This window comes from Crinia signifera, chromosome 12 (assembly GCF_055691185.1).
Source record: "Crinia signifera chromosome 12, ASM5569118v1, whole genome shotgun sequence".
NCBI lineage: Eukaryota > Metazoa > Chordata > Amphibia > Anura > Myobatrachidae > Crinia > Crinia signifera.
Window position 1 is genome coordinate 58,416,599 of NC_139228.1, and position 17,413 is coordinate 58,434,011.

The following is a 17,413-nucleotide window of genomic DNA, read 5'->3' on the forward strand; positions in this document are numbered from 1 at the left end:
ACCATTCCGAAACCAGGCAAAAACCCTGCGTTGTGCCAAAATTACCGCCCGATAGCCTTGCTGAACACTGATATTAAAATCTTCGCTAAGTTAATGGCATCCCGAATCAATCGCTTTCTACCTGGGCTGGTCCACCCGGACCAGACGGGGTTCGTTCCTGGGCGTCAAGCTCCGGACAACACTAGAAGAGTTATCAACTTAGTTGACTCATTATCCTCGAGTCAGGACCTACTCCTCCTCTCACTCGACGCCGAAAAGGCATTCGACCGCCTTAACTGGCAATACATGCGAGAGGTCCTGTCGCGCTTTGGTTTCAAAGACCGGATTCTGAGTTCAATTATGTCTCTATATAGCTCTCCGTTGGCCAGGGTGTTCAGCAACGGATTTCTATCCACCCCCTTCCCAATCTCCAACGGCACAAGGCAGGGTTGCCCACTTTCCCCACTAGTATTTGTCCTCTCCATCGAACCACTAGCTATGTCCATTCGCAACAACCCTAATATACCAGGTCTACAGGTAGGCCCCTCTAACCATAAACTGAGTCTATTCGCAGATGATGTCCTATTATTTGTGACAGACCCCACCAATACACTCCCCCACATTTACTCGACGCTGTCCTCCTACAGTGCTGCCTCTTATTACAAGCTTAACACATCCAAGACTGACGCCCTCCCGATTAACCTTGCGGAATCCCTCCCTTCTTTGAAATCCACTTACAACTACAACTGGCAACCCAATTCCATAAAATACCTTGGCATACACATTCCCCCAAACATGAAAGACGTATTTGAGGTTAACCTGTCCCCCCTCCTCACCTCCCTCACGTCAATTTCCAGATCATGGATGACATTCGAAATCTCATGGATGGGAAGGATGGCAGCATTTAAAATGTCGCTCCTACCCAAACTTATGTACTTGTTTCGTACCATCCCTTATAGTTTCCCGAAAAAATCCTTGCATATGGCCACCTCTATCCTGACAAAATACATATGGTTGACAAAACCCCCAGCTATGGCCCGCACCAAAATGTCCCTTCCTAGGGCGCTTGGAGGACTCGACCTCCCTGACTTATCCCAGTACCAGGTCGCCTGCCTCTTGGCCCCATCCAAACACTACTTTGAAATCCCCTCATCCAGAGCCTGGGTGGACATCGAACAATCTTATTCCCCGCACATCCCCCTCTCCGACCTACTAAAGATCCCAAAGCATATCAGACCTCCCCTCCCAGCCCTTCTCCCAGCGACAGTTGCCACCCTGCATGTATGGGATCAACTACTCACTACCCTTCGAGCCCATACGACCCTCATCACTACTCTTCCTATCACCACAGTGGCAAAAATCATACCTAATCTTAACTTGAACACTTGGAAACGGAATGGGATCAAAACCCTAGGTGACGTGACCAACGTCAATACGATTCTTCCTTTCGCCTCCCTTCAAGAAACATACTTCCTCCCCTCCCATGAGCACTACCATTATCTGCAGTTGGCCCATTGGTGGAATTCCAATTTCTCCAAACGACCCCCCCCAGAGGCTCACCACCAGACGGCCCTCTCCCGCCCCCTCATGACGTTCTCTACTGGTGACATCTCTTTCTGGTACAAGATACTGATAACCCCCCCTGAGTTCGCCAAAACAGCGGCTCATAAGAAATGGGAGACAGACCTAGGCATCCAGTTTTCGGCCACCCAATGGAGCAAGATTTTCTTGTCTTCATATAAAATGTCCCGCTGCCTCAATCACACTGAGATGCATATAAAATTAATTAATCGTCTTTACCTAACCCCTGACCGGCTCCACACCTTCTGGCCAACATGTTCCAACATGTGCTGGCGTCAATGTGGAAATGTTGGTAATATATTTCACATCTTTTGGACTTGTCCCAAACTCATGGAATATTGGGGAGAAGTTTTCAACCTGATCTCTATAGTGATCCAGATAAACCTTTCACCTGATCCCCGTCTAGCCCTACTTCACATATACCCCCAGGAACTCCCGACGGAGAAAACATATGTGCTCGGACACATTCTCATCGCAGCTCGGGCAACTCTCGCCCAGCAGTGGAAACAGCCTTCCCCACCAGCCCTCCCCCAGGTTATCATAAAAACAAACCACCATTATTTGATGGAAACCAGCTCCCATCCCCACTCGACCAACACCCCTCCTTCCCATTCTAGATGGTCCCTGTGGCACGACTACATAACAAAAGGAGCGGGGACCAGGATCTCTCCCACTGACCCACCCGGACAACCACCCATGTTCAGTTTGAACGAATCGCCAGAGCCAGAATCTCCTCCACCCTAGGTGTTAGATATCAGTTAGGTTAGGCCAGAATAGGTGAGCCGGGGTTACTCAGATAGGCCTGCTTCGGCTCGCCATGTTGTCTTACTCGACCTTTGTATCACCTATACCAGTGGTCGCCAACCCGTCGCTCGCGAGCTACCAGTAGCTCGCGGCAGCGATGCGGGTGGCTCGACCACTGCTGCCCATCCACCCAACCGTTCCTCCCTCCCTCATTCATTGCCCGCCGCTGCTGCCCGCTTCCCTTCTGAGGTGAGGAGACTCAGGAGAGCGTATCTTGTGCTTCTCCTTCCCCTCACCGTGTATCCCTGTGACTGATTGGCCGTCAGCCAATCAGAGCTAGCGGGCCAGCAGCCAATCAGGAGCCGGCCCGCGAGCTTTGACTTGCTTACGCCCAGTCAGTCACAGAGAAGAAAGTGAGGGGAACGAGAAGCGCGCCGAGCGAGCTGTGCTCTCCTGCCCTCAGAACGTCACCTGAGTGACACTGACAGTGAGCCGGACCAGCTCTGCACCGCCCGGACTCCGGAGTCTAGCTGCGCCGTGTGAGTACTTTTTCTTAGTGTAGCAGGCAGCGTGTGTAGCCAGCAAGCTCAGCAATGATGTTTGTGCTCAGGCGCTGCGGTGGGAAATGTGTGCGACTACTGTACACATACATTCCCCATGGGATGGTGGGGGAAGAGATCAGCTGGGGTGGGGGGTGGGCAGCAGGGGAACACTAGCCGGGCATCAGGGGGACACCAGACTCTCCTCCCTCCGCAGGATCAACAACAAAGGTGGGGGCATATCTGGGGCAGTGGGGGTATACCTGGCACAGTGGGGGCAGCATACCTGGCACAGTGGGGGCATAACTGGCAGCGTGAGAGCATATGTGTTTCTGGCACTATTGGGGGCATATGTATTATTGGGGGCATATGTGTATCTGGCACTGCACTATTGGGGGCATATGTGTATTATTGGGGGCATATGTGTACCTGGCACTGCACTATTGGGGGCATATGTGTATTATTGGGGGCATATGTGTATCTGGCACTGTACTATTGGGGGCATATGTGTATTATTGGGGGCATATGTGTACCTGGCACTGCACTATTGGGGGCATATGTGTATTATTGGGGGCATATGTGTATCTGGCACTGCACTATTGGGGGCATGTGTATCACACCCCCATTTTCATTGGCCGCATTCCATGTGGCTACAGTGTACACCTATTTTTTAGCACATGCCTATGGTGCACGCACACAGCACCACAATCGGGCAGGCATTTTTTATCTGGCACTGCTGGGGGCATTGTGTTTATGGCATAACTGCAGTTATTGGTGGCATTGTGTAACTGGCACTGCTGGTGGCATGGTTTATATGGCACAGTGTCTATTCAGAGAGGCTGGGGGCATAGCCAGCAGCTCTCAGAGCGCTGGCCATGTCCCAATAGTGGAAAAAATGTGGAGTATCACGTGTGGGGCATATTTATAATGGGTATCACGGACTGCACTATTGGGGTCATGTGTATCTGGCACTGCACTATTGAGGGCATATGTGTATCACACCCACATTTTCCATGGCCGCACCCCATGTGGCTACAGCTCTTAGAGAGCTGACCATGCCCCCATAGCGGAAAAAATGGGGGATGTAGCCTCGCAGGAGTTCCACGGTAGTAGCTGAACCCTCTAATTTTTGGCGCGTGCCTTCGGCACGCGCAGATGTCTCTTCTCTAGCTACAGTATATTTGTGACATATTGGACATTGCAGTGTGTGCCATATTATGTCTGGGGCATTGCATTGTGTTTTTTTTTATATTATGCAGATTTTTTTACATTTTTTACTTTAGTAGCTCTTCGGGCGGTTTATTTTGTCGCGAGTAGCTCCCGACCCAAAAAAGGTTGGAGACCACTGACCTATACTATGTATAACCCGCTCTGCGAAGTGGTGTGTTGTGCTGTGTTTCATTTATCGTACTTTATCCGTATGACATCTTTTGTATCTACAAGAATGTATTTTAATCACAAGATTGTATCCTTTTTAATCCAGAATGCTGTCCCCCCCCCATGTTCCCCCCCTTCTTTCTTTTCTGTACCCCATATTAAATCTGTGTTAATAAAAATTTATTGATGAAAAAAAAAAAAAGCCCATACAATGAATGGGCGGCCTGTGATTGGCTGAGCGCTCTCTCAGCCAGTCAGCAATTGGCTGAGAGAGCGCTCAGCCAATCACAGGCTGCCCATTCATTGTATACAGTAGGCTTTTTTTTCTAGCACTGACAGCTCCCAGCTCCCTCTGCCCGGCTCTATGCCGCCTGTGTCCCCCGCAGCGTCTGTGTCCCCCGCAGCGTCTGTGTCCCCGCAGCGTCCCCAGCCCCCCTGCTCCCGCCAGCAGCCCCCCCCCCCTGCTCCCCGGGTTTTTTACATGTGATAAATCGAGACGATTTATCACATGTAAAAATGGCACATCAAGTGCCAATCTAATCAAGCTCCCCCGGGGAGCAGCCGGGGAAGCTCAGGGGGAAGTCGGGGGCGACTTGTCCTAAGGACAAGTCGCCCTAGTGTATGGGGGCCTTTAGAGAGATAAAGGGGGTTCAGCCTGAATCTGTCGCACAGTTAGAGTAGGTTCTGGGTTATGCACAGACTGCACATAGTGGGGGAATCATTCGATGGTGAGTGAGTTGTGAATGGATTTGCAGCTGGCCACGGATCAGCGATATTTTCACAAGCCATTCACCGAATTTCATGTGGAGCAGGACTTCACTCTAGCCGGGCACCGGCTATCTGATCGCAGGTCTGAATAACCCCCAAAGTGCAGACCAGTCAGCCCCTAACTGTCATTTAACAGGCCAAGTTTGAAAAATATCAGTTAGGAGCTGGTGTATTGCTACTTTATCTCTCTACGGTCTTAAAGAGAGATACGTGTACTTGTTAATCAGCCCCAAACTGTCATTTTTCTAACTCAGGTGTAGATGTATGAAGCAGAGATAAGAGAGGAGAAGCGATAAAGTGCCTGGTACTTTATCACCGGCCAACCAGCTCCTGATTGTTAAGCTACAGGCTGGGTTTAAAAAGGGACAGTTAGGAGCTGATTTGGCAGTGATAAAGTACCAGGCACCTTATCACTTCTCCTCCCTGATCACTCTTTCATACATCTACCCCACAGTCTGTAACATGGCAGTTAGGGGCTTGATCTCAGTCCACTTTATCTCTCTCCAAGGTTTAGTACATAGACCCCATTCTCTGCTGTAATCCTGATGCAGAATCCTATAGACTCTAATTCATTGTAAGGGTATGGGTCATTGGGTCGACCACTAAAGGTCTACAGGGCTCAGGTCAACACCTGAAATAGATTGACATGGTTCAGGTCAACAGTGTTGGAAGGTTGACACAAGCATTAGGTCGACAATGGCAAGGTCAACAGTAAAAAGGTCGTCATGAGGTTTTTCATGGTTTTTTTAACCCAAATGTCGACTTTGTCGACATGGACACCATCAACGTTTACTGTGTCCCCTCGCATGGCTCACTGCGCTCACTATTTTATTCTCCCATCATGCCGTAGTGGATGGTAGGGCATAAAATAACCGCCTGTCGGCACAACAGTCATGTTGACCTTTTGACTATCGACCTTGCCATTGTCGACCTAATGCTTGTGTCAACCTTCCCACCCTGTCAACCTAAGCCCTGTTGATCTTCAGTGGTCAACCCAATACATGTCGACCTAAAGTGACCGGATCCCCATTGTAAATCAGTTTAATTTAGGCATGGCCATCGTTGCCTATGCCATCGATGTTTAATAGGCAATGGTTGACCATCGATGTTTTTACATATCGATGGACATCCATTTTCTCTGACTGAGTGGCCTGTGCGCCAATCAGAAATTGAGGGCGGAGCTTCACGGGTGTCCTGGGCGGAGCTATGCTCCGTGTCCCAGGAAAAAGGAGAACTAAACTATTCGTTTAACCTTAACATCGATGGTGGGAAACTATGTGGTTCTCCCCCATCGAAGGCAAAACTATTCGACATCGGCCATCAACCATCAATGTTTTTGGATCATCGATGGCCATCCGTAGTTTCATTATATGGAACCGTTCCTGAGAGTTCTGTTGATGAAAGGAGGATGATTCCACTGTGAAATGTGGATTGTTCTATGTGCAGCGGCTGCGGGAGGGTGTGAGGATTCCTGCTGCCGCTGCCTCATATACATCACTGTGAGCTGCTTGAACAAATGTTGTCATTTGTGTTAGTGTTTGCGGAGCCCTTTGTGGGAAGTGTCGCAGCCCATCAGCGAGATGTGCAAACAAATGGTGCACATCCAGGTGACAGCGTGTCGTTACCTCACAGCAGAGCCAGGACTTTGGTCTTCCCTTGTTTGTGGCGGAGATAATCTCTGTGTACAGTGGGTGACGGCTGCTGAGCTGTCTGCAAACAGACCTGCTGTCCTATACCAACACCGACCTGTACGGTGTACCAGCGCAGCTTTACATAACTTTACATACAGCACTATGTCAGAGAGAGGTATAGTACCAGCCAATCTGCAGACAACTGCCATTTTTCAAACATAGCCTTTAACGTAGAAGTTAGGAGCTGATAGGCGGGTACTTTATCTCTCTCAACTTTATCACTCTGCAACTTTATCACATCTAAGGCAGTGGTTCCCAAACTTTTTTGCATCACGGCACCCTAGATTATCAGTATATTTGTCACGGCACCCCTAGGTGCAAAGTTTGCTACCAAGAATTTCAGAAAACAATATTAAACTGAATTAAATAAATAAGTTGTGCTTATACTATTTCATCCTTAGGTCCAGTTATGTGGTGAGGGACCGGGTTCACTTCTGTTTATCCACATATTTTAAAACTGGAAGCCACAAGCTCTGGTTTTGCCTTGTACATTGACCATAAATAATTTGAATTGGTTCTGGACCATCAAACCGAGGCACCCCTGCAAGTGCTCTGAGGCACCCCAGGGAACCTAGGCGCACAGTTTGGGAACCACTGCCCTAAGGGGATGATTTATCACGATCCACATGCTCAGATGTAATGTAATATTATCGGTCATAAAAACTGCTCCAAAAGCCCTTTAATGCATTCAGGTAAAAACACCTTTTCCCACATTATTTTAGTAAAAATAATGTTAACAAATGGGCCCCTATGTGATTTATATACTGCATGGGTCTTCTTGGACACAGGGCCTTAGTCTAGTTCACTCTTTCTGACAAATTCCTTCTTAGATGGACAAAACCATGTGCACTGCAGGTGGGGCAGATGTTACTTGTGCAGAGAGAATTAGATTTGGGTGAGTTATTTTGTTTCTGTGCAGGGTAAATACTGACTGCTTCATTTTTACACTGCAATATAGATCTCATTTTGAAGTAAAACCCCACCCAAATCTAATTCTCTCTGCACAAGTAACATCTGCCCCACCTGCAGTGCACATGGTTTTGTCCATCTAAGAAGGATTTTGTCAGAAAGAGTGAACTAGAATAAGGCCCACAATCACCAGGGAAAATAACAAATCAGTCCCATAATCCTTTGGGAAACACAGAGTGTAATTTTCAATGGGTAGGGTGTGTATAGCAATGTCTTGTATGAATAAATAAGCCTGTCGCTGCTAGCAGGGAATGAGGCTCACAACCTATAAAACAGCTGTTATAATACAAACCGCCAGTAGGTGGCAGCATATAAATCCAAATTTTAAAAACTTGGTGGCGTTTTTGGTACTTGTGAGTTATCCGGGCGTCCGATTTTTTGATTGTATGCCTTAAGTTAAGGCATACAATCAGATGCGATGCGATATCGCATCGCATCGCATCGCATCGCATGCGACCATCGGATGCGATGACCCGATTTTTCCATAGGAATCAATGTTAAAATGATTCCTATGGAAAAAGGGGTCCTTTTCATACCCCTACTATCCAAGTGGGCATGGAGTTGGATATAAACCTGTGGCGAGCGTAGCGAGCCACCGAGCCCGAAGCGTGGCGAGCGAAGCGAGCCCCGCGAGGGGACGGTATTCCGTGTCCCCTCGCGGGGCTCGCTACGCTCGCCACGCTTCGGGCTCGGTGGCTCGCTACGCTCGCCACAGGTTTATATCCAACTCCATGCCCACTTGGATAGTAGGGGTATGAAAAGGACCCTTTTTCCCATTGAATTCCATGTTAAAATGGACTCAGTCCATTTTAACATTGATTCCTATGGAAAAATCGGGTCATCGCATCGCATCGCATCGCATCGCATCCGATGGTCGCATGCGATGCGATGCGATGTCCCGATCCGACCCGATTTAAAAATCGGACGCCCGGATAACTCACAAGTACCGCGTTTTTTGTTCATTCCATACTTAGATGCAAAATGTGACATTAAATCTTGAGAGCAAAATGACTGCTTGCAGAATGGCAGTAGTAGATTGCAAGCTTATTGGAGCAGGGTATCTTTTCTCGCTCGTAATCATTCATCTCTTCCAATGGCAGCCACCCCTGGTAGTACACGGACACCTCCTCTGCTTCCCTACATCCCAGCTGTATTGTGTACTGAGCATTGTGCTGCTGTTACCTGTGCTGTTGTAGTGTCACAGTCACTGTAATGTTCTGTGTCCCCTGTATTGGATACCTCCCAACTGTCACGATTCCGTCGGGACAGTCCCGATTTTCGGGTCCTGTCCCGACGTCCCACCCGCGGCAGGCATTGTCCCGCTGCGGGGGGGTGGCGGTTGGGAGACCCCCCAATGTAGTAGAATAGACGCTGTGCGCATGCGCACAGCGTCTATTCTCGTAGGAAAATGAGGTCGCGGCTAATTAGCATAAGCCGCGCCCTCATTTGCATATGCCACGCCCCCTTTTCGGGCCGCGCGAGTGTCCCTACTTCGTCACATGAAAAGTTGGGAGGTATGTATTGTACTAATGTGTGCCCTATGTATGGCGCTGCCCCTGGTAGTGCACGGACAGCTCCTCTGCTTCCCTACATCCCAGCTGTATTGTGTACTGAGCATTGTGCTGCTGTTACCTGTGCTGTTTTAGTGTCTCAGTCACTGTAATGTTCTGTGTCCCCTGTATTGTACTAATGTGTGCCCTATGTACAGCGCTGCCCCTGGTAGTACACGGACACCTCCTCTGCTTCCTACATCCCAGCTGTATTGTGTACTGAGCATTGTGCTGCTGTTACCTGTGTAGTGTCTCAGGGCGAGATGTATCAAATGGAAAATGTGGTAAAACCCCGGTTTTACCGCATTTTACAATGTATCAAAAATGATACCGCAGTGTAGGGTATCGCCACCTTTGGGTGACGATACCCTATAGAAGCCTATGGGCTTCTTTTCGCCGCCCGCCGAGGCAAACCCGCCGCCTCGCTGACCCCCCCTCTCGCTTACCTTCCTGAAGGGTCCTTCTGGATCCTGGAAGGTAAATCCCTCCTCCCCCTAGTGACGCAGCCGGACGTCCTTCCGGCTGCAGGGGGGAGGAGGAGGCGCCGGGGACAGCTTGCTTAGCTGTCCCCGGCGTAAGGGATGCAGGAGCCGGCTGGGAGGTGACGGAGACCCCCCACACCACATTCCAGGTGACGCGTGGGGCCTCCGTCACCGCATCGCGATGCCAGCCGCATATGTTAGTACACATTAGCACACATTAGGGGGCCCCCACACACGGCGCCGCTACCAAATGATGCCGGGCAGCATCTGAGCGAGTGCTCAGACGTTGCCCAGGAGTTCCCGATCCCCGGCCCGAAGTCTGAAGAGGGTATAGGCAGTTCGACCTGCGCAGCGTGACCTCTGACCGTTACGCTGCGCAGGCCGCACCGCCCATATCCGCTCCAGAGTGATCCCTCAGACCTCACCAGTCCTGTTGCAGCTGCGGCCGCCTGTCCTACGGGTGGCTCTGCTGCTGCTGTTGCCGGCACCACCCGCCCGCTCCTGTCTGCCCTGCTCCCGCTTATGTCTGCCCTGCTCCCGGCCGCACTCCCACCTTCCCATGTAAGTAAATTAATGTGTGGGGCACATTAATGTGTGTCCAGGGCCCCCACAGACCTTAATCCGGCCCTGCCTCTATGTATGGCACCTTATAAATACAATTTATGTACTATGAAATGATGCGCTGAGATTCTCAATACCCTTAACCAGTCACACGTGTACTGTATGTGTTCAAGCTGCATCCTGGGACTTGTGGTTCCCCAGCAGGAAGCCTGGTACAGTTTCTGTTTACTGATGAGCTCATATACCTCGTGTAAGTCAATTAACTCTGTGAATGGAGATTGTGATAAGAGGCAGAGATGAGTAATGTGATGTTATCTCTCAGGGTAATGACACAATAGGTTCTGGAGCCCGGAGCCCCTCGCCCTGCCCAGCAGGTATTATACAGGACAAAAGCCCAACCCTCCCCCATTACCTTCCTATGGAATACTGCTAATGTATATTCACTGAATTAATTAGGGCACTTCCCCGTTCATGTGCTAAGCAGTCAGCATAATTAATTCCACAACGATGTCTTTCATTATCTTCTCATTTAGGTAAATGGCTTTGTGAGGGATATGGCCAGGTGTCAGTGTAATGGGCGACCTTCTGTGGTTCAGACAATAGCTGTGGAATTCACTCATTAATGCTGCTTTCAGACCGCATAACTGGCTTTGACCCTGTATTTGGAAACGTTTCCAAAAACGGGTCTGCCAGATAAAACCCCTTTCACACCGCAGCACTTAAACGGTATATTACCGTTTAAGTGCCGATTTTTTGACACTGGCAGACCCGTTTTTGGAAACTTTCCAAATACAGGGTCAAAGCCAGTGCAGCCTTCAGCCCTCCCCTCCGTGCAGCTCCCCCCCCCCCCTCGCGTGTCGACCGAGAGCATGTCGACGCCCCCCGCGCATGTCGACGCCCCCGCGCGTGTCGACGCCCCCCCCACCCCGCGTGTCGGCGCCCCCCCCCGTGTCGACTTACCCCGTGCCGGTACCTCCGTTGTGGACTGCAGCTCAGTATGCTCGGAAAGCACTTATGAAAAAAGTGTCTTCCAGAAAATGGCTGCCCCATAGGAAACCCTGTTTAAAAAAACTGTCTTCCGTATGGGGGGCAGCCATTTTCTGAAAGACACTTTTTTCATAAGTGCTTTCCGAGCATACTGAGCTGCAGTGCCGGGAACCACAACGGAGATACCGGCACGGGGTAAGTCGACACGGGGGGGGCGCCGACACGCGCGGGGGGTCGACACGCGGGGGGGCCGTCGACACGCGCGGGGGGGGCGTCGACACGCGCGCGGGGGGTGTCGACACGCGCGCGGGGGGGGGCTCCAGTGCTGTGAATACTTAATGAGCGCTCATTAAGTATTCACTGTGCTGAATTTAGGACCCAGCTCATTGGCTGGGTCCTAAATACCGTTTCTGAGCCGATTTTTGCGCTAAAATACCGGTTCAGAAACGGGTAGGACCCTGCATTTTAACCGGTTAGAAAAAACGGCATTTTCTAACCGGTTAAGTGGGACTGGACCTTTCAGACCGCACACATTACCGTTTTAAAACGGTAAAAAAACGGCAATTTACCGTTTTAAAAGTGCGGTCTGAAAGGGGCATAAACAATACAGGACCAGATAAATAGCAGGGTGCTCGGTTCTACCCCACAATGTTGCACAACCGTTACTGGCACTGATGACATTGGGGCCTATGTACTTAGCTTTGGGGAGAGATAAAAATAAACCAGCCAATCAGCTCCTAAGTATATTGATATCCTTACAAAAAAATAAGGATCAAATATGGTTTGAGGTAACATGTTTAAAAAAAGGGGCAGACTAGATGGGCCAAGTGGTTCTTATCTGCCGTCAAATTCTATGTTTCTATGTTTCCTAACTGCCATGTTACAGGCTGCATTTGAAAAATAGCAGAAGCTGGCTGGTTGATACTTTGGGCCTGATTGTGGTGTGTACGTTCACACGGGGGGGGGGGGGGGGGGGGGGGATGTTTTCCTTTTGCGCATGCATGCGCATTTTTGTGCATGTGCTTATGCTAGGTGTGAGCTGGCCGTTCACCGTCCCGTTCGGACCTAGCAGTGCTACGGGGGGCGGCGTCGACGGGCGTTTCGCCCAGCATTCCATGGGTGTTCCCATGAAAACGCTGGATTTTCCCATGGAAATTAGGCAGTGACGCGGCTGCCGGGGACAGTCAGTTGATGTTAGCGGATGTCAGCTGCCCTCCATCTTCCCGTACAGGTAACACTTATAAGTAAGACACCAGATAGTGTCTTAGTTTTGCATGCACCTTCCAAATCATTTAATGATCGGCAACCATCAAATGATTTGGCCCCCGCACGCAAAGCTGCGAATTGATGTTTATGCAAAACATCCATTCGCAGCCATGCGGTGCGAGCAGCATTTCATCCACATGCAACACTTTCGCAGCGTTGCATGTGGACCAGAATCAGACCCTTTATCTCTGTCCACTTTTGCTCTCTCCAAAGCTTAGTAAATAGATCCCCTTGTCTGTTATTTTGGGTAATGGTCATAGGGTCGACTGCATGAAGGACGACATGCATTACGTTGACCCCTGAACGTCGACAGGGCTTAGGTCGACACCTGAAATAGGTCAACATGACTAAGGTCGATAGGGTTGGAAGGTTGACACACACTGTGATAGTCAAAAAGTCGACATGTTTTGCCCCTGCATTTTTTGACCCAAATGTCGACATAGTTGACATGAACACCGTTGAATTTTACCACGTCCCCTTGCTTGGCTTGCTGAACTCCCCATGGTTCCGGCACGGTGCCTCACTGCGCTCAGCACACTATTCTGTTCTCACACCACACCCTAGTGGATGGTAGGGTATGAAATACCGCCTGTCGACACATGTCATCTCCAAAAAAACTTCAATACTCCTGTCGACCTTTTGACTGTATCCCTGTATTGTAGTCTTGTATTATTACTGGAGGCAGAGATAAACAGAGCTACACTCATAGGGTAAATGTACTAAGATGGGAGTTCTATTGAAGTTGGGATGTTGCCAGTAGCAACCAATCAGTGTCTATTGTCTTCTAGAAGGTACTAAAAAATTGGAACATCCCTCTTCTGCCAAAACCTCGCTGCTGTACCGCTGCACCCGATGCACCCAGAACTGAAATAAGATCCCAAAAAACTCCCGTTGACCGTTTCACGTGCTGAGCATAGACCATGCTTTTGACCATATGGTGTCTACTGACTGTCAACCTACCTATCAGCCATCCAGATATCTTGTTTTATTACTGCTATATACTGGCACCATACGGGCAAAAGTGGAAAACCCATTGGCATAAGTCATTGGCAAACCGCACATTACAACCAGGGTATGTGATAGTATGATACCTGGCTAGTTATATGGATAAAAGGGTCAACAACCTATGATTGACATGCGTTGGGTCAACAGTGCTTAAGATCGACAGGTATAAAAGTTCAACAGGTTCAAAAAGACTGACACCACAGTGGTCGACACATTTTATATTTTGCAGGGGGGAGGGGCTCTCACAGCAGGATAATGGCGACAACGCAGAACTTCTCCACCCGCACCCAGAAGCGGCCCCTGGCAGCCATTAAGAGAAGACTTGCAAAGCAGCAGCCACTGTCGCTGCCATCCCCAAGTTGGGATACTCAGCATGAGAGGGGAAGGCTTTCGGTAGATATCACCCACGTGTGACCAGCTGAGGATGGATCTGTAGTGGGCTAGCAGTGTCGGCCCAGCAGGGTCTCTCACTCTGTGCTGCTGAGTAGGTCTCTCTAACCCTTTTCCAGCTGTTATATCGAAAGCACTCTCCCATCCCCGCCCCTCATTGTTAGTAAATACTGGTATTTGGACAAAGGGAAGTACTCTGTTCAGAGTGACTCTTGGGGAGCCCTCCTCGAATCCCAGGAGAGGAGACATTCCTCCAGCGTAACCCGCCCACTCATATGTATTAGCCCCGCCCCCTGCCACAAAATACAGTGAATGTGCTTTGTGCAGTCAGTGGGGTGGGCTGATTTGTCCGTTATGATGTGATTCACAGTGTTCCGCACCCCACCGTTGTCCTTGGGACTTCACCATCTAATATCTCCTAGGGTGGAAGGAATCCCAAGTGCAACGACTATGGAATAATTCAGTGGTTCCCCAAACTTTCTTGAATCATTGAAGCTTAAAGAATAAGCAATGGGTTTTTTTACAACAAGAAATTAATTGTTGCAGAACTTATTTTCAATTTAATTTGACGTTTCCTTCTCTTTGTCCTGATATTTTTTTGTTCCTTTCACTGTATGTATTAATAACAATTCCCATGCACTAGAACAGCACTTCTGCGGTGATGCTGAAATACAATAGTTTGCAGTAAGGAACAGCCAGTACAGTGCCACCAGCAGCGAGGCGTCTGTCCGCTGGAACATTGGCTCTCCCAAGCTTACTTTGGCACTAGGCATTTGCAGAAGTGCTGCCCTGGAACTGTTAATAGTGTATCCTGCGCCAATGAGGAACACTCTGTAAAACTATAGAGGCACTTGGATGTTTGTCTGCAGTGAGGACAGCCAATGGCATTGCATATAGAAAGAAAAGAATTGGAATGAATACAATTGAGAATATCACTAATTACATATAAAGACATTTACATATTAGCAGGTTCCAGCATTGGGGCCCATTCAGACTCGTATTCCACGCATTTCATGGGGTAGCGGGTGGTGCTGACCTATTTGCTGGGCTGCGAGTATACGCAGGGTTGCCTACCCTCCCGGTCCTGAAAATCGGATCCCCCTCCCGGCCCCCTGAAAAGGACAGCAACCCTCCTGGATACCGGCGGGCCCTCGCAGTTCCCCGGTGGCAGAGTTTTAAATTGCCGCGAACCGCGGCTTTCCGTCAGAGGGGATGAGGCTAAATATGCAAATTAAGCCAATTTAGCCTCGCCCCCTCCCCGGAGACCCGCGAATTGCGGGATATGCATTACTGGGGGCAGGGACTAATGATGTCTCCAGGCCCTGCCCCCAGAAGTGCTGCTGACAGTCTCCTCTCCAGGGTTCTCCCGGAGAGGAGACTGTAAAAGTCGGCAACCCTGAGTATACGCAGCCTAGCGATCAGGTCTGAATCAGGCCCATTGTGTGCTATGCAAGAGCTTCCCAGCAACGTGGCACATAGTTATACATTTTATCAGTGAACAAACGTTGGTTTATAAGGCGTCAATTTATGTCCAAACATTCCATATACTATATGTCATGTGCACTCATCATCAAGAAGCAAAATGCTAAATGCAGGGTTGGATTGGTCCACTGGTACACAGAGGAACTCCCCCGAGAGCTCAGTAACTGAAGACCCACCCCTTCCTCTAGGAATCAGGGTACAGACTGTGAACTCTGGAGGCTGGCCACGCCCATAAAATGGTCATGCTATGTATATAAACCATAATAGTATGGAGTTCTGTGCGTTACTTGTGGTGTTACTCACTTAGGGGGATGTCTGAGGCAATCTAATTATCACTGATAAGCCTGCGCGTGCCGGCATGTTAGTTATTGAAAAAAATTCAGACACAAACATTAAATTAATTAAATACACGTACATACAGACTAACATGCGTTACCTCAGCTACTGCCCGATTGGAAGCCACCAGGCTTTGCGGGCAGCAGGATCACATACGTCACATAATAACACTCTTTTTGCATACAGTGTATCAAATGCGATGCCACTGACTGCCACAGGACCTGAGAAATCATTGTGGTACCCATGGCAATCTCAATCCGATAAGAACGGGACCACGCAACAGATCAGGTGCGGGATTCTCTAAAATCCACAGCCCAGTATCGCCGGCCACCACATTTCTAATGACCGCATATTCTCTAAAATATGCGGTCATTAACGCAAGGGACAGCTCTTGCGATAAGAGCTGTCCCTTGCGATGCGGCGCCGTTGCTGGACTTCCGGGTCTATGACCCGGGAGTCCGTCTGCGCATGCGCAGACTGACGCGCCGGCCGCAGGGCATGCTGGGAGGGATCCGTGACGGATCCCTCACACACTGCTGCGGTAAGAAGCCCATAGGCTTCTGCAGGGAACCGCCAGCTTTTGCTGGCGTTTCCCTCCGCAGCGGTGACACTGCGGAGGGACATTAGAGAATACAGAAATGCGGTAAAAACCCCGATAACGGGGTTTTTACCGCATTTCTGTAATAGAGAATCTCGCCCCAGATCTGAAGGAAAAACTGAACTAAATGGCACTTTTCATGCGATTTATCGGCACAATGGGTCGAAATTGTGTGAAAAGCTGCCATATGGTATAAGCGTATGGTCACCTCAGGGTCAGTTACCTGGAGAGGGACAGGATTTGCCCACATATGTTATTATTGGAAGCCACAAGCACTGGTTTTGCCTGTTACATTTACCATAAATAATTAGAATTGGTCCTGGACCACCCACATGTGGCACACCAACAAGTGTCCTGAGGCACCCCAGGGTGGCACGGCACACAGTTTGGGAACCACTGGGTTACACTATTAATTATTGCTAGTTTGGGAGGTTTTGATTTAATTCTGTAATCTTAGTTAATTACTGGAGGCTAAAATGCTCAAGCGCTTGCACCTATTAAGCTGATTAATCACGCCCTTCAGCCATATGCACATGTTGTGACTGTATCATATAATTACTGTGTCCAAATCTACATACTTAGATACCTCTTACAGAAACAGTTTAAAGCACTTGCTGTAACCCATAGCAACAATTCAGATTGCAGCTTTTTTTTTTCTCTAGCAGATTTTTCAATGTGACTTATCCTTATATTGTTATTATATTAGGCACCTATGTACAGAAATCCACTCTCAACAAGAATGGAAGATCTGGGGCTGGAGCTGACGTCATTGGTCCTACCTTCCAGCACCGGAATCAGTCTTCGTTTTCCCCGACACTCCCTGTAATCGCCGGCCGGCTGTCAATCATCTTGCTAGCAATGAAAAGCCACCACTGGCTGTCATCGCAAGGTGGCCTTGTGCATGCCCACTATAAAGCATGTGCATGGGCGGTTGCTCGATAATTGGATCTGAATCAGTCTCAAAGTACCAGCTAATCATCTCTTTACAGCCTGTGTTTGAAAAAAATGACAGTTGGGAGCTTTCTCTCTCTCTCCATTTTATCTTTCTCCAAGACTTATGCACCTGCCCCACGATTTGTTCTTTTAATCTGAAGTGAAGGCGCGCTGT

General features: G+C 49.2%; 1 protein-coding gene across 2 annotated transcripts in view; it reads left to right on the top strand.

Moving 5' to 3' along the window:
- Positions 1–17,146, top strand: part of LOC146049623 (cholesterol 24-hydroxylase-like) — a 92,312-nt gene extending 75,166 nt beyond the window's left edge. Inside the window, exon 15 of one of the 2 annotated variants that reach the window (XM_083166184.1) lies at positions 17,012–17,146. In XM_083166184.1, the coding sequence (XP_083022310.1) occupies positions 17,012–17,131 (120 nt within the window). In that variant the 3' untranslated portion in view covers positions 17,132–17,146. The remainder of the gene's footprint in view (positions 1–17,011) is intronic. The other variant, XM_083166187.1, reaches the window with a different exon arrangement.
- Positions 17,147–17,413: the final 267 nt, after the last annotated feature.